At 44.6% G+C, this 25,706-nt stretch overlaps 1 protein-coding gene across 2 annotated transcripts in view; it reads left to right on the top strand.

Annotated features, from left to right (window-relative positions):
* DNAH10 (dynein axonemal heavy chain 10) overlaps positions 1 to 25,706 on the top strand; it is a 161,177-nt gene that overhangs the window by 87,211 nt on the left and 48,260 nt on the right. For both annotated transcript variants that reach the window (XM_055550810.1, XM_055550808.1), the window contains 11 exons: positions 3,407 to 3,526; positions 4,794 to 4,939; positions 10,885 to 11,037; positions 12,438 to 12,698; positions 15,237 to 15,409; positions 16,794 to 16,887; positions 17,252 to 17,419; positions 18,107 to 18,295; positions 21,285 to 21,456; positions 24,168 to 24,371; positions 25,291 to 25,371. In XM_055550810.1, the coding sequence (XP_055406785.1) occupies positions 3,407 to 3,526; positions 4,794 to 4,939; positions 10,885 to 11,037; positions 12,438 to 12,698; positions 15,237 to 15,409; positions 16,794 to 16,887; positions 17,252 to 17,419; positions 18,107 to 18,295; positions 21,285 to 21,456; positions 24,168 to 24,371; positions 25,291 to 25,371 (1,761 nt within the window). The remainder of the gene's footprint in view (positions 1 to 3,406; positions 3,527 to 4,793; positions 4,940 to 10,884; positions 11,038 to 12,437; positions 12,699 to 15,236; positions 15,410 to 16,793; positions 16,888 to 17,251; positions 17,420 to 18,106; positions 18,296 to 21,284; positions 21,457 to 24,167; positions 24,372 to 25,290; positions 25,372 to 25,706) is intronic.

Here is a 25,706-nt window from a genome sequence, read left to right as displayed (position 1 = left end):
GTCTGCAGTTTTTAAAGCTCAAAGTAAAATGATCATAGGTCTTTCTTCTAGAGAGTCATTGAGCAAATAAAAGATGTTTTAAAAGTCTGCAGTCCTTGCTGGGCATACACACCGAAGAAACCAGAATTGAAAGAGACACATGTACCCCAGTGTTCATTGCAGCGCTGTTTACAATAGCTAGGACACGGAAGCAACCTAGATGTCCATCGGCAGATGAATGGAAAAGAAAGTTGTGGTACATATACACAGTGGAATATTACTCAGCTATTAAAAAGAATGCATTTGAATCAGTCCTAATGAGGTGGATGAAACTGGGGCCTATTATACAGAGTGAAGTAAGTCAGAAAGAAAAACACCAATACAGTATATTAATGCATACATATGGAATTTAGAAAGATAGTAATGACAACCCTATACGCAAGACAGCAAAAGAGACCCAGATATAAAGAACAGACTTTTGGGGTTCTGTGGGAGAAGGTGAGGGTGGGATGATTTGAGAAAATAGCATTGAAACATGTATATTACCATATGTGAAATAGATGACCAGTCCAAGTTCAATGCATGAAGCAGGGCACTCAAAGCCAGTGCACTGGGACAACCCAGAGGGATGGGATGGGGAGGGAGGTGGGAGGTGGGTTGGGGATGGGGGACACATGTACATCTGTGGATGATTCATGTCAGTGTGTGGCAAAAAGCACCACAATGTTGTAAAGTAATTAGCCTCCAGTTAAAATAAATTAATTAATTTAAAAAATGTATACCTGTGGCGGATTCATTTTGATATTTGTCAAAACTAATACAGTTATGTAAAGTTTAAAAATAAAATAAAATTAAAAAAAAAAAGTCTGTGGTCTTGGGACTTCCCTGGTGGCCCAATGCCTAAGATACCATGCTCCCAATGCAGGGGACCTGGGTTCAATCCCTGGTCAGGGAACTAGATCCCATGTACCACAACTCAGAGTTCGCATGCAGCAACTGAAGATTCTGCATGCTGCTACTAAGACCTGGAGAAGCCAAGTAAATACATAAATAAATATATATATATATATATATGTAAAGTCTGGGGTCTTTTGGAGGCTAGTTTTCTTGTACTTTTTCAGAACCCTGAGTCCCCTTTCTGGGGGGAGCTTCCCAGTTATGCCCACCGTGCTGGCTACATGCTCCTGCAACCCTCACCCCTCGCAGAGACGATGCTGATCCCAGTCTGGTCTTTCTCTCTTAGTTTGCCCTCAGCTTGAGAACTTGAAGACAACCTGTAGACAACCCACTTCCAAATGCCTTCTGCATTCAAGTCCAGCCTCTGGGTCCCTTGACCTCATCCTAGCCCATAGCACTCAATGCTGCTTTGTCTACATCATAGTTACACCTTCCACTCTCCACCCATCGTCAGCTTGTGACTCCTGCCGCATGTGTTCTCAGCTGGCCTCCTGGGGACTATCCGCTGCCCCTCCCTGTCTTCCTACCACCTTCTGAACCTTCTAAATCCTTTTCTGCTGCCCTGTTGCTTCAGTCTCTCTTGCCTAAATTTCATGGCCCTCTTGCCTAATTTTGCCTTTCTGTTGAATCTATCTGAGGTAACCCAAACCCACCTTCTCTGCCTCCCCAGGGTTTGAATGGTACTGAGAAAATCACTATGAAGACTGAAAGTGAAAGTGTTAGTCACTCAGTTGTGTCTGACTCTTTGTGACCCTATAGACTGTAGCCAGGCTCCTCTGTCCATGGGGTTCTCCAGGCAAAAATCCTGGAGTGGGTTGCCATTCCCTTCTCCAAGGGTTCTTCCCAACCCAGGGATCAAACTCCTGGCACCTCCATAAATTCAGTCTTGAACTTGAACTCCCTCTCCTATCCCCACGGGGTAATTCATTTCCCTTTTCTCCAAATCTCCACTGGGCCCTCGCCCCCATCTCTGCACATGACCTTCCTCCTTCCTTGAACAGGAAAAACCCACACTGTCAGATAGGAATTTTTCCAGCCCCCATCTTCTCCTGCCTCCTTTCTCAGGGGTGGGGAGACCCTCCTCTTGGCCAAGCTGAACCTGCCCTGAGCTTTGAGATCTTCCGCCTCCCACCTCCTCAGGCTCCTGTCTTCACTGGTTTTCTCCTCTGTCTTTTATATTTTCCATCTGTCCATCTCTACCAACCCTGTCCCACTGGCTCTTTGACATGTTCTAGTAAAGCCTTCCTAATCCTAGCCCCTTCTAGAGATGTCTCTCTGCCTCTTCCTTTTTAAATTATTTGGCTGCACTGGGTCTTAATTGTAGCATGCAGGATCTTTAGTTATAGTGTGTAGGATCTAGTTCCCCAACCAGGGATCGAACCCAGACCCCCTGCATTAGGAGCTCAGATTCTTAGCCACTGGACCACCAGGGAAGTCCCTGCCTCTTCCCTTTTAAAGCCACATGTCCTGAAAGATTGTCCTCGAGCTACTTTCTCCTTCATCCCACCACTTCTCAACCGTCCGCCTCCCACCTCCTTTCTGCACATCTCCACCCACACTGCTCCCAGCCAGCACCTGCACTGCGTTCTTGTTGCCGGATCTGACAGCCTCTTCTGATTTTTTCCTCCCTGACCTTGCCCCAGTATCAGGCATGGTGCTACTTTCTGCCTTCTTAAAAATTCTTCTTCCATCCTGCTCCATTCTGGCCATGCCTGCACAGTTTCCTTGGTTGAGTCCCCTACCTTGGCCCCTCCCTCATAACAGGATTTGGTCCTAGACCTTCTTTTCACTCTTTGTGTCCTCACTGAGCCCTTTTCACCCTGCTCCCAGCTCTGACTTCCAGGCCCTTTCCTTTCTGAGCCTTCTTCTGGGTTCCCTAGTTTGGTTATATTTAAATCTATCTTTCCTTTCTTTCTTCTTTTTTCTATGCATCCATATTTATCTCTCTCTATTTACCTATCCCATTGACAGAGGAGTCTGGCAGGTCCATGGGGTCACAAAGAGTTGGAATGACTAACAGTTTGGGCTTCTCTGGTGGCTCAGACTGTAAAGAATCCATCTGCAATGCAGGAGACGTGGGTTCGATCCCTGGGTCAGGAAGGTCCCCTGGAGAACAGTATGGCTACCGACTCCAGTATTTTTGCCTGGAGAATTCCGTGGACAGAGGAGCCTGGTGGGCTACAGTCCATAGGGTTGCAAAGAATCAGAGATGACTGAGTGATTAACACTTTCACTTTTCACCTATCCATCCATTCTTCCATCCATTTGTATCTGTGTATCTATGTCTATTTATATTTATTCATCCATCCATCTTTATCTATCTCCATCCATCTGTCTGTAGCTGTCAGTTTCTCCAATTAAGTTGCTATCCAGGGAACAAATAGCATTAGTTCGTTTCAAGCATGAGCCAGAGCTGATTCTATATTTTCATGTCCACAATCAAAACAAAAGTGACCACTTTTTATTACAGGTCAGCTTCCAACCTTGTATGACTTTCACTTTGATTCCACACAGAAGAAATGGATACCGTGGAATCAATTAGTTCCAGAGTATGTTCATTCCCGCGAGAGGAAATTTGTTGACATCCTGGGTACGTGAGAACTGAAGCTTCGGTTTAAGCATATGTGGTTCTCATTCTGTGTGGAAGGGTGGAAAATCCCGTGGTCCCAGTGGAACTCTAAGTCCCACCCAGAGTGCTGGTTGGGAGAAACTGAACGTGAGCTATGGGTTTTGCCAAGAGGGTGGCACTTTGGATTCCTTTTATGTGCCTCTGGACATCTGAAGATGTCTATACCCCTCAGCTCCTTTGCCTGGCAGGTGGATCCTCCCTGCCAGGGAGGGTGGCAGGGCTTGAGGTGGGTAGGATGCTCCTCTGCTTCTGCTCACCTTGCACAGGCTCCCTTCTGCCCCGTGGAGCTGTCTGGGCATGGGGAGGGACGCAGGAAGGAGGGAAAGAGGAATGACTAAGGCAGAATTTTGTAAGAGATGCTGCCTTGAGAAGTAGTGTACTATGGATATTGTGTATTGAGCTGTATTTAACATGCACACCTCTGGCTATTTGGATACCATGGAGGCTCAAGATATTCCATGAAACGAATATCTGATTTTGGTTGGTATAGAGTTCTTGTAGAATGAAGCATACATGTTTTCTCAGGAACCAATCAGCATTTAAAACTGCCAGTGTAGGAGTAGCCAGATTTGACTTGAAGGTTTGATACTCTCTTCAGAGGAAGCTGAAAAAAGTGAAAGTCTGTCGCTAAGTCGTGTCCTACTCTTTGCGACCCCACGGACTGCAGCCCCCATGCTCCTCTGTCCACGGGATTTCCCAGGCCTGAATACTCGAGTCGGCCACCACTGCCTCCTCCAGAGGACCTTCCTGACCCAGGGATCGAAGCCGCGTCTCCTGCTTGGCAGGCGGACTCGTTACAACTGAGCCACCTGGGAAGCCCTCAGAGGAAGTTGTTGGTCAGGAAACAAGTCTTGAAAAGTGACTTATGCAGCAGAGAACCTGGGAGTTTTCAATATCCTGAGTATAAGTCAGAATTGGATATTGAAACCATTTGGGTTTTCTACACTCGTATGTGATGAGGACACAGCTGTAAAAATGTATCAAACTCCTCAAAATATACACTTAATATTGGAATGAATTTTATGGTCTGTGAATTATACCTCCATAAAGCTATTAGAAGCAATCATTAGGGGTAGTGAGCGTCTCCATTTATATGTTTTCAAGATCACCCCTTGGGTTTTTGCTGATGCTTCTTATGGGATTTGTGGGATCCTGGGAAACTCCAGGCTGCCCAGTGTGCACGTTATTGGTGCTTCTGTGATGCTCTAATTCTTCATACGTTGTTTAGTTCATACAGTGGATACAACCCGTACTACCTGGACACTGGAGCAAATGGTGAAGATTAGGCAACCTGTTCTCTTGGTTGGTGAATCTGGTACATCCAAGACAGCCACTACCCACAACTTCCTGAAAAACCTGAATGAAGAGACTAATGTAAGTCATTATTTGTATCTATGGACAAATAACAAATTACCCCAACACAAAGCAGTTCATACAACAAATACTATCTCACAGTTTCTGCAGATCTGGAACCTGGGGGTGGCTTAGCTGGTTGTTCTAGCCCAGGCTCTTTCATGAGATGGCAAGGTTGACCAGGGCTGAGGTCATCTGAAGGCTTGACTGTGGCTGGGGGAATCCTCTTTTGAGATGTTCTGTATCAATTCCTCACCATGTGAGCCTCTCCAAGCACCCTGGTGTAGTCCTTTATTTTTTCCTGAAGATTATTTTTTCATTTATCTATTTTATGGCTGCACTGGTTCTTTGTTGCTGCACGCAAGCTTTCTCTACTTGTGGCAAGCAGGGGCTGCTTTCTAGTTCAGGTACATGGGCTCCCTCATTGCAGTGGCTCCTCTTGTTGTGGAACACAGGTTTTAGGATGTGTGGGCTCGGTAGTTGCGGTGCATGGGCTTAGTTGCTCCACAACATGTGGGATCTTAGTTCCCCAACCAGGGATCGAACCTGTGTCCTTTGCATTGGCAGGCAGATTTTTTTTTTCTATTTTTTTTAATTAATATTTTTTTCTATTTTTTAATTAATTTTTTTTTTTTACTTTACAATATTGTATTCATTTTGCCATACATCAACATGCATCCTCCACGGGTGTACATGTGTTCCCCATCCTGAACCCCCCTCCCGCCTCCCTCCCCATACCATCCCTCTGGGTCATCCCAGTGCACCATCCCCAAGCTTCCTGTATCCTGCATTGAACCTGGACTGGCGATTCATTTCTTATATGATATTATACATGTTTTAATGCCATTCTCCCAAATCATCCCCCCCTCCCTCTCCCACAGAGTCCAAAAGACTGTTCTATACATCTGTGTCTCTTTTGCTGTCTCGCATACGGGGTTGTCGTTACCATCTTTCTAAATTCCATATATATATATATAGTGTATATATATATGTATATATATATATATATATACTAATGCATATATATGCGTTAGTATACTGTATTGGTGTTTTTCTTTCTGGCTTACTTCACTCTGTATAATCGGCTCCAGTTTCATCCACCTCATTAGAACTGATTCAAATGTATTCTTTTTAATGGCTGAATAATACTCCATTGTGTATATGTAATATGGCTTTCTTATCCATTCATGTGCTGATGGACATCTAGGTTGCTTCCATGTCTTGGCTATTATAAACAGTGCTGCAATGAACATTGGGGTACATGTGTCTCTTTCAATTCTGGTTTCCTTGGTGTGTATGCCCAGCATTGGGATTGCTGGGTCATGTGGCAGTTCTATTTCCAGTTTTTTAAGAAATCTCCATACTGTTCTCCATAGTGGCTGTACTAGTTTACATTCCCACCAACAGTGTAAGAGGGTTCTCTTTTCTCTACATCCTCTCCAGCATTTATTGCTTGTAGACTTTTGGATCGCAGCCATTCTGACTGGAGTGAAATGGTACCTCATTGTGGTTTTGATTTGCATTTCTCTGATACTGAGTGATGTTGAGCATCTTTTCATGTGTTTGTTAGCCATCTGTATGTCTTCTTTGGAGAAATGTCTATTTAGTTCTTTGGCCCATTTTTTGATTGGGTCATTTATTTTTCTGGAATTGAGCTGCAGGAGTTGCTTGTATATTTTTGAGATTAGTTGTTTGTCAGTTGCTTCATGTCCTATTATTTTCTCCCATTCTGAAGGCTGTCTTTTAACCTTGCTTATAGTTTCTTTTGTTGTGCAGAAGCTTTTAATTTTAATTAGATCCCATTTGTTTATTTTTGCTTTTATTTCCACTATTCTGGGAGGTGGGTCATAGAGGATCCTGCTGTGATGTATGTCTGAGAGTGTTTTGCCTATGTTCTCCTCTAAGAGTTTTATAGTTTCTGGTCTTATGTTTAGATCTTTAATCCATTTTGAGTTTATTTTTGTGTATGGTATTAGAAAGTGTTCTAGTTTCATTCTTTTACAAATGGTTGACCAGTTTTCCTAGCACCACTTGTTAAAGAGATTGTCTTTTCTCCATTGTATATTCTTGCCTCTTTTGTCAAAGATAAGGTGTCCATAGGTGCATGGGTTTATCTCTGGGCTTTCTATTTTGTTCCGTTGATCTATATTTCTTTGTGCCAGTACCATACTGTCTTGATGACTGTGGCTTTGTAGTAGAGCCTGAAGTCAGGCAGGTTGATTCCTCCAGTTCCATTCTTCTTTCTCAAGATTGCTTTGGCTATTCGAGGTTTTTTTGTATTTCCATACAAATTGTGAAATTATTTGTTCTAGCTCTGTGAAAAATACCGTTGTTAGCTTGATAGGGATTGCATTGAATCTGTAGATTGCTTTGGGTAGTATACTCATTTTCACTATGTTGATTCTTCTGATCCATGAACATGGTATATTTCTCCATCTATTAGTGTCCTCTTTGATCAGTGTTTTATAGTTTTATATATATAGGTCTTTAGTTTCTTTAGGTAGATATATTCCTAAGTATTTTATTCTTTTCATTGCAGTGGTGAATGGAATTGTTTCCTTAATTTCTCTTTCTATTTTCTCATTATTAGTGTATAGGAATGCAAAGGATTTCTCTGTGTTGATTTTATATCCTTGGCAGGCAGATTCTTAACCATTGCACCTGTTGTTGTTCTCTTGACCTGGCATCTGACTTCCCTCAGAGTGAATGTCCAAGGTAGAAAAGCAGACACGACAATGCTTTGTATGATTCAGGAAACAACACACCATCACTTTTGCTGCATTTTGTGGATCACAGAGGCACTACTGTGGCCCCCTCTGATGCAACATAGGAGGGGGCTACACAGGGTGTGGGTACCTGGAGGTGAGGATGATTGGGGGTCATCTTGAAGGCTGGCAGTTACATTCCTCATCACCATTTTGTGGTTTTTCATTTCCTTCCTCCAGTCATGTGCCAGACGTGGGAGGGTTTGGGTACTCCGGTGCAAACGACAGTGAACAAAGCTATTAAGGTCCGCCCTCATTAAGAGGGGACCCTGACATGAGAATGAATCATGCATAGAACGTGATTGTGCAGAACATGCCAGGTGCACTGAGATGTTAGGAAGGAGGGTCCCTGCGTTTCTCCTTTCTGTGCACTCTGAGTGGTCCTACATGGCCCACCTGCTCACCATTGCAATTCTCCTGGTTTTAAACAATTTTTATTTAACTTTTTAAAATTTGCCGCATGTGGGATCTTTAGTTGTGGCATGTCAGATCTAGTTCCATGACCAGGGATCCAACTTGGGCCCCCTGCATTGGGATCTCAGAGTCTTAGCCAGTGGGCAATCAGGGAGTGCTAGTACTAAGTCATGTCTGACTCTTTGCTACCCTATGGACTGTAGCCCACCAGGCTCCTCTGTCCATGAGATTCTCCAGGCAAGAATAGTGGAGTGGGTTGCCATTTCCTCCTCCAGAAGATCTTCCCGACCCAGAGATCGAACCTGCGTCTCTTACTATTGGCAGGCGGGTACTTTACCACTCACGCCACCTGGGAGGCCCCATTCCCTACTTAATGTTTTATTACCAAGTAAAGACTCTTATCTCCTCCAAGAAGCTGCCTGTGATTTTCGGGATGTCTAGCTGTCACATACTTGTCCCCAGGCCACTCACTTATTCAGTTCCTTGTTAACGTTGTCCATCTTTGAGGTTCTTGATTCTGATTCTGGCCTTCTGGAACCTGCAAGCAGAGAAAAGCTTCCCACTGCTTTCCTCTCTGACTCTTCCTTACACCTGTGCTACATGTGGCAGAGGGGCTCCGGGGAATCCTGTGGCCCTCCCGGGTAGGGAGTGGTCAGCCTGGGTTTGTGATGGGCACATAATGGTTGAGGGCAGGATTGGGCCTTGCTGCCCCCAAATGGATGGTCAAGTTCACTCATATACTGGCGTGTGCAAGCATGGCTATTTAGCTTTAAGAATGCCATTGTGGAGGGCACTTGAGGAGTGTTTACAGCCAGAGGGACCTACAAGTTTATGGAGTTGGGCAAAGAACACTTGACTTCAGTAGCCCCACCCCCGCCAGCCTCTGTGCTCCTCTCCACCGAGACTCAGCAGCTGGTGCTCATAGGTCCAACAAGGCGCAGTTCAGTGGTTAGGACTCCACGCTTTCACCGCGGAGGTTCAATTCTTGGTCAGGGAACTAAAATCTGGCAAGCCTCAAGGTGAGACAAAAAAAGAAAGACACATCCAAACACGCTCACAATACAGACATGCATGTTTATTCTGTGATGTTCAGGTCAGCTGCCCTGCATTTGTGGGCACCCAGGAGAAGGATGTTATCTAAGGCAGTGGTTCTTTTTTATTTATTTATATTTTTGGTTGCACTGGGTCTTTGTTGCTGCATGTGTGCTTTCTCTAGTTGCGGCAAGCAGGGGCTACTCTCTAGTTGTGATACACAGGCTTCTCATTGTGGTGGCTTCTCTTGTTGCAGAGCATAGGCTCTAGGCACATGGGCTTAATTGCTCTGAGGCATGTAGGACCTTAGTTCCCTGACCAGGGATCGAACTCATGTCCCCTGTGTTGGCAAGTGGATTCTTACCCACTGGACCCTCAGGGAGGTCCCACAGGGGTTCTTAAAGTGTGGTCCCTGGACCTGCAGCATAAGCATCACCTGAAAACTTGCTTAAACTGGGACCTACTGAATCAGAAACTCTCAGGATGGGAACCCATTGGGCTGAGGGGAAGATCCCTCCAGGTGGTTCTGATGCATAATTAAGTATGGGAGCCACTGATCAATGATCTGTCATTAATTGCTCCAAGAAGGGGTGAGGGAGAAACCCCAAGTACACGTGCATGAAAATGTCCACCCCATAGAGGGACCAGAGGCCCTCCCTCACCCTTCTCTCAGCAGTTCCTTCCAAGGACTAATCAGTGGTTGTTTGTGTTCTTTTAAAAAAAATTTTTTTATTGAAATATAGTTAATTTACAATGTTGTGTTAATTACTGCTATACAGCAAAATGACTCAATTTTATATACACATATGTAGTTCATATGTGTTTATATACACACACATATATACACGTATAGTTTCTTTATATAGGCTTCTCTGGTGGCTTAGATGGTAAAGAACCTGCCAGCAATACAGGAGACTCGGGTTCGATCCCTGGGTCAGAAAGATCCCCTGGAGAAGGGAATGGCAACCCACTTCAGTATTCTTGCCTGGAGAATTCCATGGGCAGAGGAGCCTGGTGGGCTACAGTCCACGAGTCGCAAAGAGCTGGACATGACTGAACGATTAACAGACAAACACATACATATATATATATATATATATATATATATATATATATATATATATATGTGCACTTTCTTTTTCATACTCTTTTCCACTGTGATTTAATCGCAGGATATTGAATATAGTTCCCTGTGCTGTGTAGTAGGACTTTGTTCTTTATGCATTCAGTATATACCAGTTTGCATGTTTGTGCTCTCTTTGACTTATTTATTTAGATGTAGCAGGCATGATGGTAACTTATACTTGAATATTGCTTTGTCATTTTGAAAATACTTTGATATATTTCATCTCACATGATAAAAATCACTCTGTTAAGGAGTCCAAATAAATGTCATTGAAATAATATTTCAGATGAGAAAAAGGAGGCTCTGAAAGCTTAAGCAATGGTTCTGAGGTCACCTGGTTAGAACTGTGTAGGGCCAGTACCTCCCCCACCCCGACCAATCCACATTGCTCCCCAGTCCACACTGTTCACCTGGCAACTAGTTATTGCCTCTTACAACCTTTCATAAGGAAAGAGGAATTCTTGCTTTAGCGTTAAAATATACAATGAACTTCAGGCTCATATTGGGTTGCAAAAAAATTAGTTCAGATACCAGTGAATCTGTAAAATAGATCGTAGCTTACAATCAAATATTTCATGTAGGTACCATGAAAAAAGACCGTGTTTTGGAATTATCTATTTCTGTTTCAGATTGTGTTAATGGTCAGTTTCTCCTCCCGCACCACGTCCATGGATATCCAAAGAAATTTAGAAGCCAACGTGGAAAAACGAACCAAAGACACTTATGGCCCACCCATGGGAAAACGCCTCCTGGTGTTCATGGATGACATGAACATGCCGAAGGTTGGTGAGGCCGAGCGGGTGGGGTGGGGGGGCAGTGGCGGGGCTATGTAATGGGTTTGAGTGAACGTGAAAGCATCTGTCTTTTAGTCTTCACAATGTCTGTAGGGCCAGGTTATGGAGAATCAGCTTAGGGGACCATGTGATTGGAGGGACTCTTTCCTTAGATGCGTTCCTTAGTTTCTCCAAGGATTAAAGCAGGTAGCAGGCAGCTTCTGAACTATATTCAGTGTATATAGTTCAGTGTATGTTTGAGTAAGTGGTTCCAGATGAGCTGTACTTTAGATAATAATACTGTTCTAACTCCTGTACACCTGGGGAGCCAGGTGGTGCAGTGGTAAAGAGTCTGCCTGACAGTGCAGTAGATGCAGGAGACGTGGGTTCAATCCCTGGGTCAGGAAGATCCCCTGGAGTAGGAAGTGGCAACCCACTCCGGTATTCTTGCCTGGGGAATCCCGTGGAAAGAGGAGCCTTACAGGCTACAGCCCATGGGGTCATAAAAGAGTCAGACATGACTGAGTGACATACATGGAAAGTGTAAGGGCAGGCACTTCCTAAGAATTCCTCTAGATTTACCAAAATCTAGATTTTACCAAAATTCCCTAGAGCAAGGGAATGTTCACAGGCACCATGAGTTTGTTTCTGGGGCTAGAGCCTAAGAGGTGCAAAGTTTTCTTAGTACTGGGATTGAAATTTATTATCATGTCTGCAGAACCATTCCCCCCCACCAAAAATGTATCTTCTAGATGGACTGTTTACAAAGCCAGGATCCATGCGTCCATCCATGGATGCATGCAGGCATCCATCTATCCATGCATCCATCCATCTCTCCATCCATCCATGCATCTATCCATACATCCATCCATGCATTTATTCACCCATGTTTATACCCATACATACACTCATCTATCTATGCATCTATCGATCTATGCATCCAGCCATCCATCCATACACTTGTTTATCCATCCATCCATCCAATTGACATATTTATTGAGCATCTCCTATGGGGACTGGTGCTGTGAAGTGATGAACAAAATATATGTAGTTCCTGCCTTCAGGGAGTTTGCAATCTAGAGAGGGACACAGATTTAAAAAAAAAAAAAACAACTACAAATGAATATACAGAACTGCAAACGTTGAGAAGCCCAGTGAAACTCAAACCAGAGCACTCTGAGAGAGTGAAAGGAGATGGGATTTAGCTGAAATGAAAGTGTAAGTCGATCAGTCGTGTCCGACTCTTTGTGACTCCATGGACTATACAGTCCATAGAATTCTCTAGGCCAGAATACTGGAGTGAGTAGCCTTTCCCTTCTCCAGGGGATTTAGTTGAGATGGTCAGCAAAGGTATTGCTGGGTTCTGCTTTACAATATCACTGTTCTTCCTTTTCTTTAAAACAATTGAGGTGGATGAGTATGGCACACAGCAGCCAATTGCGCTGCTGAAACTGCTCTTGGAAAAAGGCTTCTTGTACGACCGGGGGAAGGAGCTGAACTGCAAAAGCATCCGCGACCTCGGCTTCATTGCTGCGATGGGGAAAGCCGGAGGAGGCCGCAACGAAGTCGATCCAAGATTTACTTCGCTCTTCAGTGTCTTCAACATTCCCTTTCCTTCCGAGGAGTCTTTGCACTTAATTTATTCCTCTATCCTCAAAGGCCACACCTCGGTAACTTTTTTTTTTTTTTTTTTTACATATACACGAATCTATTCTTTTTTTTTCCTTTTATTTAAAAAAAATTTTCTTGACTCATGTATTTTTGACCATGCTGGGTTTTCATCGCTGCATGCAGGCTTTCTCTAGTTGCAGTGAGTAGGGTCTTCTATTGTTGAGGAGCACGGGCCCTAGGGTGCATGGGCTTCATCAGCTGCTATGAGGCGTGTGGGATATTCCTGGACCAGAGATCGAACCTATATTCCTTCATTGGCAGGCAGATTCTTTACCATTGGACCACCAGGGAAGTCCTATTCTTTTTTTTCACCTTCACACTTTTAACTTTTTAGTTTGTATTGGGTTATAGCTGATTAACAATGTTGTGGCAGTTTCAGATGAACAGGAGGGCACTCAGCCATACAGATACAGGTATCCGTTCTTCCCCAAACCCTCCTCCCATCCAGGCTGCCACATAACATGGAGTAGAGTTCCATGTGCTATACAACAGGTCCTTGCTGGTTATCCATTTTGAATATAGCAATGCGATGGACCTAGGGAAGTCCTATTCTTTTTCAAATTCTTCTCCCGTTTAGGCTGTGGGTAACTTGACGTAATTAGAAGTCTAAACCGGAGGGCCTGGTGTTGGTAGAAACTTGGTAACTATGTATGCATTTGGCACAGCAAGCACAAGGCCTAGAACTCATGGTGCTTTTAGAGGCCCATGAACAGGTTTTAATTTCTCTCAAAATCAGAAGAAAGGAATCAATCTAATCCAGCCTAGATTATATCCATCTTTATACCAAGTTAATCATAATATATATAAGATAATATATTTAATTATAAGTAAGTAATAAAAGAATATATAAATGTATATGTATATATAAGTACTATATTTTTATGGCGGAAGGGGCCCATGAAGGCAGAAGTGCCTAGGGTCCGTGGAAATCATGGTGTGGCCCGGAGTTACATAGGCCCCCTTGAGTGACAGCAATGAAGCCACTACAGGATGTGGGCTCTGGAGTCAGTACCCATTCTGCTCCTTGGGCAAGTCCCTGGAGCTCTCTCCTATGCCCATCCTCATCCAGAATAGGGAGGTGATGCTGTACCGGCCTCCCTGACGTTTTGGAAGAATGAAAGGAGAAAGTGCATGTAACGTGTGGCACAGTGCACACACCGATACTCACTAGATAGTGGTAACTGCTGTTATGTCACCATGATTTACACGACCTCTACAGATGGGCTTCCCTGGTGGCTCAGACCCTAAAGAATCAGCCTGCAATCCAGGAGACTCTGGGTCAGGAAGATCCCCTGGAGAAGGGAGTGGCAACTCATTCCAGTGTTCTTGCCTGGACAATCCATGGACAGAGGAGCCTGGTGGGCTACCTTCCATGGGGTCACAAAGAGTCAGACATGACTGAGCGACTAACATTTTCACACTTTACAAATGGAACCCCTTCATTTAAATAATGACCTCTGATCCTGGCATCGCTCTTCTAAAGCAGGCTTGCTCACTCAAAGTCCTGAGGGACCAGGCAAGAAAGATGAAGGTGTGGGAAGGCCAGATGTGATCAGGGAGCACCTGGCATGTTCATGCCCTACCACAAGCCATTCACTTTCAAAACTGTGAGGTCTGTGCAAGTCACATCAGTCTCAGATGGAGGGTTGGTTTGGGGCTTTGGTTTCGTATCATGTTGACTTGTCAGTTAATGTGAAAATCTGGGGAAACAAAAGCAGATCAGATGATTAGTTTCTCTGGTCCTTCCTTTTTTTTTTCTTACCTCCTCACAAAAAAATTGATGATGGGTTTTCCCTGGTGGTTGGTCCAGTGGTTAAGAATCTGCAGTGCAGGGGACACTGTTTCAATCCCTAGTCTGGGAGGATCCCATATGCAGTGGAGCAGCTAAGCCTGTCAGCCCCAAGTGCTGGGCCTTGTGCCGGGAGCCTGTGCTCAGCACTGGGGGCGGGGGGTGTGTGTGAGGGGAGCCGCTGCAGTGGGAAGCCTGAGCACCGCAGCTCAGTCGCCCCCACTTGCCAAAACTAGGAAAAGCCCCGGTGCAGCAACAAAGACCTAGCACAGCCAATAAGTAAGATAATAAATAAAATATGTTTTAAAAATTATAGAAAAATTCATGCAATGTAAGACTAGCTATTAAAACCATTTAAAAATACACAGTTCAGTGACACTTAGTACTTTCATAATGTTGTACAACTATCACCACTGTCTAGTTCCAGAATATTTTTATCACTCCCAAAACAGTTATTCCATTCTGTCCTTCAGCCCCTGGCAACCACTAATCTGGACTCTGTCTCTATGGATTGTCCTATTCTGGACACTTCCTATCAGTGGAATCGTACACTATGTGGTCTTCTGTGTTTGGCTTCTTTCGCTCAGCATGATGTCTTCAAGGTTCATCTACATTGATCCTGTTTCAGTGTTTTGCTCCTCTTCCTGGCCAAATCATACTCCATGATAATGGATGGGCCACATTTTGCTTATCTGTCCATCCATTGAGAGACACTCGGTGTGGGGGGGCGGGTCTTTTCATTCTGCAGGTGTTTCATGAGAGCATCGTGGCTGTGAGTGACAAGCTGACATCCTGCACGTTGACTCTTTACAAAAACATTGTTCAGGATCTGCCGCCCACTCCGTCCAAGTTCCATTACATCTTTAACCTTCGAGATCTCTCACGGGTTTATAACGGTCTTGTCCTCACTAACCCGGAACGGTGAGTTTCGTCTTATCTTACTAAAAGATGCCTCATTGGTATGATAGCTTCTCCTATTCTTTTAAGACAGAGGAGCTATCAGGAAATGCGATGTGAATCCATGTGTCTATTAATCACCCAGTGTCTTTTTGTTTATGTTAAACGAAGAACAGAGTCAAATGCTTGGTTAAGACTTGATGCCTCTTGAGCCTCTGAGTTGAAGGCTGGGGAAGCCAAGAGAGGCAGGTGTGAGGCCAAGTGGACAGGTGTGTTCAACCCAGAGGTGGGGATGTTATGCCAACCTTTGTTCTCAGTTCTAAAGGTGGAGTTTGCCCAGTGGAGTCTTTCATTCATACAACTGAATTGTTTCCAGTTGCCAACTGGTTATATTTTATGTGTCTTTGGGAGAAGTTAACCACAGAGGACAGAGGGATTTAAGTCTTGGTGTAGAAATTTACTCGTGAAAACTAGATGAATTTGTGTATTTACATTAATGTGTATTTCATCTATGTAGATTTTCAGGGATGTCCCAATTTTATGGATTTACATTATGAATCCACAAAATATTGAAAAATGAATCAGGAATTTTCCACGTGCCCACAGTGACTCTCAGTGCTCTTGAAAGGTTCAGAACGGCAGTTCAGGAGAGGGCCGGTCTGGGTATTTATAGGTGGAGTGAGGCCTCTTTGCCAGAAACCAGAGAAAGACCCAGAATTGGGGTCAGGTGGAGCTGGTTCTTAGAAAAAGGAGCTGCCAGTGGCTCCGCAGCTGGTGTTAAATTCATAAATTCCAGTGAGGAGGAGTCCCATTAAGTTCTCATGTCATTTACATCACTTGTAGATAATGTTCTTTTTTTTTTTCTCTGCAGCAAGAGGAGCTATAAATGACAACATTATAGTCTTTACATTTAAATTGTTAGTGTCCATTAAGTTTCAGGCTTCCCTGATAGCTCAGTTGGTAAAGAATCCACCTGCAATGCAGGAAACCCCAGTTCAATTCCTGGGTTGGGAAGATCCCCTGGAGAAGGGATAGGCTACCCACTCCAGTATTCTTGGGCTTCTCTTGTGGCTCAGCTGGTAAAGAATCTGCCTGCAATGCGGGAGACCTGGGTTTGGTCCCTGTGTTGGGAAGATCCCCTGGAGAAGGGAAAGCCTACCCATTCCAGTATTCTAGCCTGAAGAATTCCATGGACTTTATAGTCCGTGGGGTTGCAAAGAGTCGGACACTGAGCGACTTTCACTTCACTTCATTTCATTAAGTTTCAATTAATATGGAACCGGGTTGAGGGGGGGACACTATAGATATGTCCTTTTCTGCACCCTGTATAGTCATCTGAAAATAGTAGCATCCAGCCTGCTCTTCTCTAGATAACTTTGTGGCTAATTTTGCCCCTTGCATCCTGTAGATTCCAGACGGTGACCCAGATGGTGAGAGTCTGGAGGAACGAGTGTCTGCGAGTCTTCCATGACCGGTTGATCAATGAAACAGACAAGGAGCTGGTCAGTACATTGAAAATGTACCAGCAAATGCAAAAGACAAACAAACAAAAAACACCCAGAACTCAAAACAAACAAAAAGCAAAACTCCAACAACAAAATTTGTCTCTGGGTGAAATGAAAAAGTACAAAACAAAAACCCAATTTTTTTTTAGTGTATTTTTTTATATGGGGTTTTACAGAAAAATAGAGACTAACAGTGGAAGTCAATAGATAAAGGAGGGTGGATTGTTAAGTACTTAGCAGCAAAGGGGAAAAAGATCAAATGCACATGACTTCAGATAATCCTAGCCTATGCTCTTTTTCTGACAAGTCTTAGCACATGTATGGTGTGAGTTTGGGTCCTGAAGTGATCTTGTGTTGTAAGGTCCAGGAACACATAAGAATCTTGGTCACGGCACATTTTAATGATGATGTGGAGGCGGTGATGAGGGACCCCATCCTGTTTGGAGACTTCCGGACAGCTCTGCATGAAGAGGAAGCACGCATTTATGAAGATATTCAGGATTATGAGGCAGCCAAGGCTTTGTTCCAGGTGCGGACGGGGCTCACCTCTCCCAGGATTACGTTACTTGGGTGCCCAGGAGGTGGAGCTGGGGAGAACGCTGTGCCTGTCTGTAACTTGGGAATGTGGGCTTGTGTCTGACTTAGTGGTGTCCACGTCCTGTGGTGCATGTGAATGACCTGATGAATTTATTCATTCAGACCCCTGGGACCCATCCTCATGCGTTTCCCTTCATCAAACCCATGGAGGGTGCCAGGGTTCTGGTGCACACCCAACTTTGGGAACCCCTCATCTGACTCCCTAATGTTCATTTTCATCTTAATTCATAAGGCTAGAGTTGTGGTCATCTTTGGCTTACTGCTTGCCAATCATAGACCAGCAGATCGAAATCTTTTTAAAATTTATTTCATTTAATCAGTTTATTTATTTTGGCCATGCTGTGCAGCATGAGGGTTCTTAGTTCCCTGACCAGGGATCGAACTCATGACCCCTGCATTGAAAGCTCAGCGTCTTACCCACTGGATGCCTGGGATGTCCTGCAGATTGAAATCTTGTTTGTGAAAGTTAGTCTTGTGAACCCAAATGATTTACTCATTTCAACCACTATTGACATTCAAAACAGTCTCTCCTCCATTTTTCATCTCTCCCGCACAGGAGAGTCTGTCTCTTAAAAGTCAGTAGTCCTTAAAAAAATTTTATTTTTGGTCTAAAATTCAGGAAATCCTTGAAGAGTATAATGAAAGCAACACCAAAATGAACTTGGTTCTCTTCGACGATGCTCTGGAGCACCTGACCCGCGCGCACCGCATCATCCGAATGGACCGAGGCCATGCCCTGCTGGTCGGGGTCGGGGGCTCCGGGAAGCAGTCTCTGGCCAGGCTGGCTGCCTTCACAGCTGGCTACGAGGTAAGCCAAACTCCCCACTAGAAAATGGCTTTGCTATGCTAATTTCTGCAGTTAGTAGTTCCTGCAAAAATTCAAACAATGTATTACAGATCATAACATGATGCTTTTACAGAGTATCAAATGGTTTTTTCTGGGGGGGGGAATCGATATTATTTTAACTGAATATTTGAAGCATCTAAGTATTGTATTGTTTTTGGAATGTAGAATATGTCAAATCAAGTTCGAGAGTCAAACATGAGCAAGTCCTGTGATGCATAATGTGTGATGTGTGCTCATGCAGAGGGGATCTTAGCCAAAACCTCCATGGACCCAGTGTTCATGGTCATTGATGTGCTGGCTGTTGTTTCAATACAACCACCATCCAAAGTTCTGGGCCATTCTTAGAATCTTCAAAAAACAATTAAACAGAAACAACAAAAAATATTTTTATTGAGATACAATTTCTAGATCGTACAATTCATCCACTTAAGGTATACAATTCAATAATTTTTTATGTTCAGAAGGTTGTGAAACCATCACATTCAATTTCAGAACATTTTCTTCATCCAAAGAAGAAATCCTAAACTCCGTATCTTCCTATTCTTCCAGCCCCTCAGCCTTGAGACATCATTAATCTTTCTTTCTCTCTTGACTTTCCTATTTTGGGCTTTTCATACAATAGGATCTCAAAGTCTGTGGTCTTTTGTGACGCCTTCTTGCACTTGGCATAATGTTTCCAAACGTCGTCCCCGTGTCAGTGTTTCATTCCTTATGTGGCTGAATCACGTTCCATTGTATGGTAGACCACGTTTCAGTTATCCATTCATTCATTGACAGTCATTTGGATTACTTCCACCTTTTGACTACTATGAATTATGCTGGCATAAACATTCATGTACAGGATTCTGCAGGGACATATATTTTCATTTGTCTTGGGCGGATGCTAGGAGTGGAGTTGCTGGGTCGTAGGGTAATTCTCTGTTGATCCATCTGAGAAACTGCCAGGTTGTTTGCCCAAGGGGCTGCACCATTTGACATCCCCCCAGCACTGTGTGAGTGGGGCCCCGTGTCTCTACACCATCCTGAGACTCTTACAGATAGTCCTGCAGTGCCCACAGGTAACTTGCCAGCCTGGTCCATCACCGTGGAGACGTGCATCCTGCAGTGAGATTCAGTTTTGAAGAAGCGTCAACTCCACTGCTCACCCTCCCCACACACCCTCCTTAGTTCTTTGGTATCTGATTCTGTTTGTAACTCGGGTCTTGCGTTATCCTTGATGCCTCTGTTTTTTGCCTATTGTTTTGCTCTGTTTTTATGATCATTTTTTTTTTGAAATTGGGAAGTTAGAGGATTCAAGGGTATATGTTTTTAAAAGATTTTTGACCCATGACACTAGAGTTCACATTAGAAAGGTGAATTCGTGGTGGAGTGTGCCTCCTTGAAGTGGGAGTAAAAAGGGCCAAGGGACTTCCCTGGTGGTCCAGTGGTTAGGACTTGGCTCCTTTACTGCAGGGGCACGGATTTGATCCCTGGTAGAAAACTGAGATCCTACTTGCCTCGAAGGAGGGCCAAAAAATTGGGGGGCCTGGGGATGGAGGACCAGGGGAGAAGCAAAGGACTTCTAATTTTATCCATAGCTTTGTTAAAAATAGATTTGAAGAAAATATATGAGTTTTGGGTTTTTAGCAAATGTTAAATATGGGTGGTGGGTGCGGTGGCATTCTATTATTCATTGTATGTGGTTGATTACTCTTTATTTATTTATTTTATTACTCTTTAAAGGAATTGAGAGTCTTGTCTATTTATTTATGGCTGTGCTGGGCCAGATTACATTTGGCTGAAGGGCATCCAAATTGCCCTGAGTTTGTGTGTGTGACTGTGTGTGAGACAGTGTGCAAGTTTGGACATGCAAGTTTGTGTAACTGTGTGTGTGAGAATGTGTGTGAGTGACTATGACTGTGAAAGTGTGTGACAAACTACGTGTGTGCCCAACATAAAAGTGTGTTGAGTGTGGGAGTCACCATGTGAACATGTGTGGCTATGAATGTGCATGACTGACTGAGTGTGAAAGAGGCTTTTTGTGTGTGTGTGAATAGAGGTGGAGAGGAGAAAGGAAATGAAGGATTTCTCTGCTACCATAAATCTGAGCTGTTTTAAAACGACTGCTCACAGTTAAACTTCTACACATCTGAGCCGGAGGAAATGCTTGAACAGAAAAGACTTGGCTTATGTGTGTGTCCTATTTCCATTTATATCTATTTTGTGTGTCAGAGGATTTTTGAATTTAATATTTTAAAAATTGCTTCTTCGTCAGTCTTTTTTCTTTACACATCTTCTCACAATTTGTCTCATTTTAAATGAGCTCACGGTGACTCTGGTGGTGCTTAGTTGCTAGGTCGTGTCCGACTCTTGCGACTCCATGGACTGTAGCCCGCCAGGCTCCTCTGTCCATGGGGAGTCTGTACCCACACCCATTTCCTCTGTTGCCTGGCCCATCTCTGCCTTATCTCCTTCTCTATAATTCAAATGACTCTTTTCTGCCACATCACATGGCTTGCGGGATCTTAGTTCCCTGACCAGGGATCGAACCCGTGCTCCCTGCAGTGGAAGCACGGTGTCCTAACCACTGGACTGCCAGGGAAGTCCCATCCAATTACTCGTTTTTAATGACGGAGGCTGTCCTTTTCACTGCCCCCACCCCTCTTTTTTCTGCCTTATTCACAATCCATCTGCAGGAGCCTTGTTCCCTGCACACATTCACCTCGCCCACGTGCGCACCCGCACAGAACATCCACTGTGGTTTGTTCGACAAAAACGAATGTCAGTTTTCTGTGTCCTGTCTTTCTCACTCAACCGTATTTTGTGAAAATGTCCCCAGTCATCCGGTTCTGTGGTCCTGGTTCCTCTTGGATGGTGGCTCAGCTGGGAGCCGCCCTCTCGCTCTGCGCTTACTTGGAGACCCTCCCTTGGGCCAGTGGTCTCAAGGGGATGCTGTGCTCCGTGTCCGCAGGTGTTTGAGATCCTCCTGAGCCGGGGCTACTCTGAGAACAACTTCCGGGATGACCTGAAGAACCTTTACCTGAAACTTGGCATTGAGAACAAGATGATGATCTTCCTGTTCACGGATGCCCACGTGGCCGAGGAGGGTTTCCTGGAGCTCGTCAACAACATGCTCACCTCAGGTACCGGGACGCTGGTCTCACATGGGGTTTGCTGGTCTCTGCGGCTCAGCTTTCAGCGGAGGCTGTCTGGTAAGCGTTACCTTTTAAGCGCACTTCCTACCTACACAGGAGGTATTATTCGAGCTCTCACAGGTGGGTAGGAGCCAGCAGGTGCATCCCAGGCTGAGGGTCCAGTGTCTATGGTGGGTGATGCAGGATGCTGATTGATCATGCCTGGGGTAGCGTCAGAGCCACCCTCAAACCACATCCAGACTCAGAATGAATTCAAAGTGATTCACCAAAGGAAAAGAGGGACCTCTGACTAGAAAGAGGGGAGTGGACAGGGGCCAGGGACACAAAGAGCAGAACTCCACTTTCCGGTCCGGCACCAAGGAAACCTTTCCCCAGGTTTTAGCTCTAGTGCCTTGCTGGTCTCCCTCCTCTGGCAGTCTCCTGTCTCCTGAATACCTGGGGCGTCTTACCATCCCGGCTATTTATGTGGCATTTAGCACACATGTCCTTGGGTTGGCAGCAGACTTTCCATGCGTGGGTCACAAACTTGTAATTGGGATGTGAATGTCAGACCTATTCTCTATCTGTAAACCCCATTGCAGGGCTCAGGGTATATTTTCCTTGGAGACTGAGTCGGGTCTCCAGGGGTCTGTACCCCATATGATGCAGGTCAAATAGGTCTGAAGCCCTTTTGCTTTGCGGCATCATGAAGACTTTGCATCTCATCCTTGACACGAATGACATTAGGAGCGGGGATAATTCTATTCTTTGTTGTGGAGGCTGTTCTGGGTATTATGGGATGTTAGCATCCCTGGCCTCCATTCACTAGATGACACTAGTACCATCCCCAACACACACACACACACACACACACACACACACACACATTGGACAACCAAAATGTCTCCAGACATTGCCAGATATCTCTTGAGTTAAGTTCAGTAGCTCAGTCATTCAATGGCTCTTTGCAACTCTGTGGACTGCAGCACACCAGTCTTCCCTGTCCGTCACCAACTCCCAGAGCTTACCCAAACTCATGTCCATTAAGTCAGTGATGCCCTCCAACCATCTCATCCTCTGTCTCCCCTTCTCCTTCCTCCTTCAATCTTTCCCAGCATCAGGGTTTTTTCCAATGAGTCAGCTCTTCGCTTCAGGTGGCCAAAATATTGGAGTTTCAGCTTCAGTACCAGTCCTAATGAATATTCAGGACTGATTTCCTTTGGGATTGACTGGTTGGATTTCCTTGCAGTCTAAGTGACTGTCAAGAGTCTTCTCCAACAGCACAGTTCAAAAGCATCAATTCTTAGGCACTCAGCTTTCTTTATAGTCCAACTCTCACATCCATACATGACTACTGGAAAAACCATAGCTTTGAGTAGATGGACCTTGTTGGCAAAGTAATGTCTCTGCTTTTTAATATGCTGCTTTTAATATAGGTTGGTCATAGCTTTTCTTCCAAGGAGTAAGCGTCTTTTAATTTCATGGCTGCAGTCACTATCTGCAGTGCTTTTGGAGCCCAAAAAATAAAGTCTGTCACTGTTGCCATTGTTTCCCCATCTATTTGCCATGAAGTGATGGGACCGGATGCCACGATCTTAGTTTTCTGAATGTTGAGTTTTAAGCCAACTTTTTACTCTCCTCTTTCACTTTCATCAAGAGGCTCTTTAGTTCTTCTTCACTTTCTGCCATAACAGTGGTGTCATCTGCATATCTGAGGTTATTGATATTTCTCCTGGCAATCTTGATTCCAGCTTATGTTTCATCCAGCCCAGCGTTTTGCATGATGTACTCTGCATATAAGTTAAATAAGCAGGGTGACAATATGCAGCCTTGATGTACTCCTTTTCCTATTTGGAACCAGTCTGTTGTTCCATGTCCAGTTCTAACTGTTGCTTCTTGACCTGCATACAGATTTCTCAGGAGGCAGGTCAGGTGGCCTGGTATTCCCATCTCTTGAAGAATTTTCCAGTTTATTGTGATCCACACAGTCAAAGGCTTTGGCATAGTAAATAAAACAAAAGCAAATGTTTTTCTGAAACTCTTGCTTTTTTGATGATCCAGTGGATGTTGGCAATTTGATCCCTGGTTCCTTTGCCTTTTCTAAATCCAGCTTGAACAGCTGGAAGTTCACGGTTCACATATTGTTGAAGCCTGGCTTGGAGAATTTTGAGCATTACTTTACTAGTGTGTGAGATGAGTGTAATTGTGCAATAGTTTGAGCATTCTTTGGCATTGCCTTTCTTTGGGATTGGAATGAAAACTGACCTTTTCCAGTCCTGTGGCCCCTGCTGAGTTTTCCAAATTTGATGGCATATTGAGTGTAGCCCTTTCACAGCATCATCTTTTGTCTCTTGGGGATATCTCTTGGGGAGGGCAAAATTGTCCCCTTGAGAACTCCTGCTCTGATGTTGAGAACTCCAGCTCTGATGCTCACATTAACCCACCTAGGTAAGTAGCAGGCATTTGTTATTTCCATTTTATGGATGAGGAGCCTGAGGTCCAAAGGGATTTTCACACACAGTGAGTGAGCCTTGGGTCTCAGAGCCGGGACCCAAGCCCTGCCCTTCAGACTCAGCAGCGACTGCTCTTTGGTGACACAGCGTGTGTTCAGCTGCTCAGTCATGTCTGGCTCTTTGCAACCCCATGGACTGTGCTCCTGCCATTTCAGTGTCTCCAGAAATAACCTGAAACTGAACAAAATGCTGGCCTTTGTTTTCTAGGCATCGTACCCGCACTTTTCCCAGACGAGGAAAAGGAGTCTATCCTCAGTCAGATTGGGCCAGAGGCTTTGAAGCAAGGGACAGGCCCGGCCAAGGAGTCCGTGTGGCAGTACTTCGTGAACAAGAGTGCCAACAACCTGCACATCGTCCTGGGCATGTCGCCAGTGGGGGACACCCTGAGGACCCGCTGCAGAAATTTCCCAGGTGCCCTGGAGCAGAGCCTGCAAATCCTTTCTTCCCCTTCAGTAGGGAACATGCTTTGGGTGAGGGAGTGACATGCATCTTGAGGTTCCACGGTTCCACCAGCCAAGTGACCCATGACATGGTCATTAGGTTGAAAGTTGAGTCCTGCCATGTAGGATGAGCCTGGAGCCACCACTCAACAATCGCCAACCAGCTCTTGTGTTGCAGATGGATGGCTGGTGCCCTTCTTTTTTTACTTTAAATTTTCCAAAAGTTTTTATTATTGATTTATTTTGACTGTGCTGTGTCTTTGTGGCAGTGAATGGATTTCTTTAGTTGTGGTGCATGAGGGCTTGGTTGCCCCAAGGCATATGGGATCTTAGTTCCCCCACCAGGGATTGAACCCTCGTCCCCTGCATTGGCAGGTGGATTCTTAACCACTGAACCTTCAGGGAAGTCCTGGCTGATGTCTTTCTAACATGAGGAAAAGCTCATAGTCCCAGCCTCGAGGCCCATAATGTACACAATATAGCTCTCTGCTCCTTTCTATTTGGAAAATTCTGGCATCCTCATGGAAGTAGCAGAACCTATCCCTAGAATGTGGGTGGGGGGCAGTTTTGCTCCCCAGGGGACACTTGTCAATGCCTGGAGACATTTTTGGTTGTCACAATTTGGGTGGGGTGGGCTATGTATAATTGGTATCTAGCTGATAGAGACCAGGTGTTGCCAAACAGCCCACAATGCACAGACAGCCCCATCACTGAGGATTATCCAGTCAAATGTCAATAGTGCCGAGGCTGAGAAACCCTGTTTTTGATCGTTGTTTTTGAACATGTCCATCTCATTCACCAATTTGTTGGGTCCCAAAGACTGTATCCATGTTCCCGTGGGTCTCAGAGTAGCAGAGGGATCATCTCTTTTCTCTCTCTTTCCTTGCAAGGTCTGGTAAATAACACTGGTATTGACTGGTTCATGCCCTGGCCTCCTCAAGCTCTGCATGCAGTCGCTAAGTCATTTTTAGGTAAGTGGCAGCTAATACCAGGACCACATTAACAGTATGCGTATGTGCTCAGTCGCTAAGTCATATCCAACTCTTTCTGACCCCAGAGAATATAGCCCAGCAGGCTCCTCTGTGGGATTCTCCAGGTAAAGATACTATATATTAACAGTATAACAATTTGTTATCCTTTTCCAGACTTTGAATTTTGGTCCAGTAGATTCCACGGTCACAAATGATGTTCGTTAGTGTGTTTTGGTTCATATTGTGTTTTAGTCCAAAGAGACTTCAGGGGATTTACAAAGATAATGCGGAATAAGAATTGATTAGGTATCATAGAAAGTAGGGGTCAGCAAAGC

This window comes from Bubalus kerabau, chromosome 16 (genome assembly GCF_029407905.1).
Source record: "Bubalus kerabau isolate K-KA32 ecotype Philippines breed swamp buffalo chromosome 16, PCC_UOA_SB_1v2, whole genome shotgun sequence".
NCBI lineage: Eukaryota > Metazoa > Chordata > Mammalia > Artiodactyla > Bovidae > Bubalus > Bubalus kerabau.
This window is presented reverse-complemented; position numbering and strand designations above follow the sequence as displayed.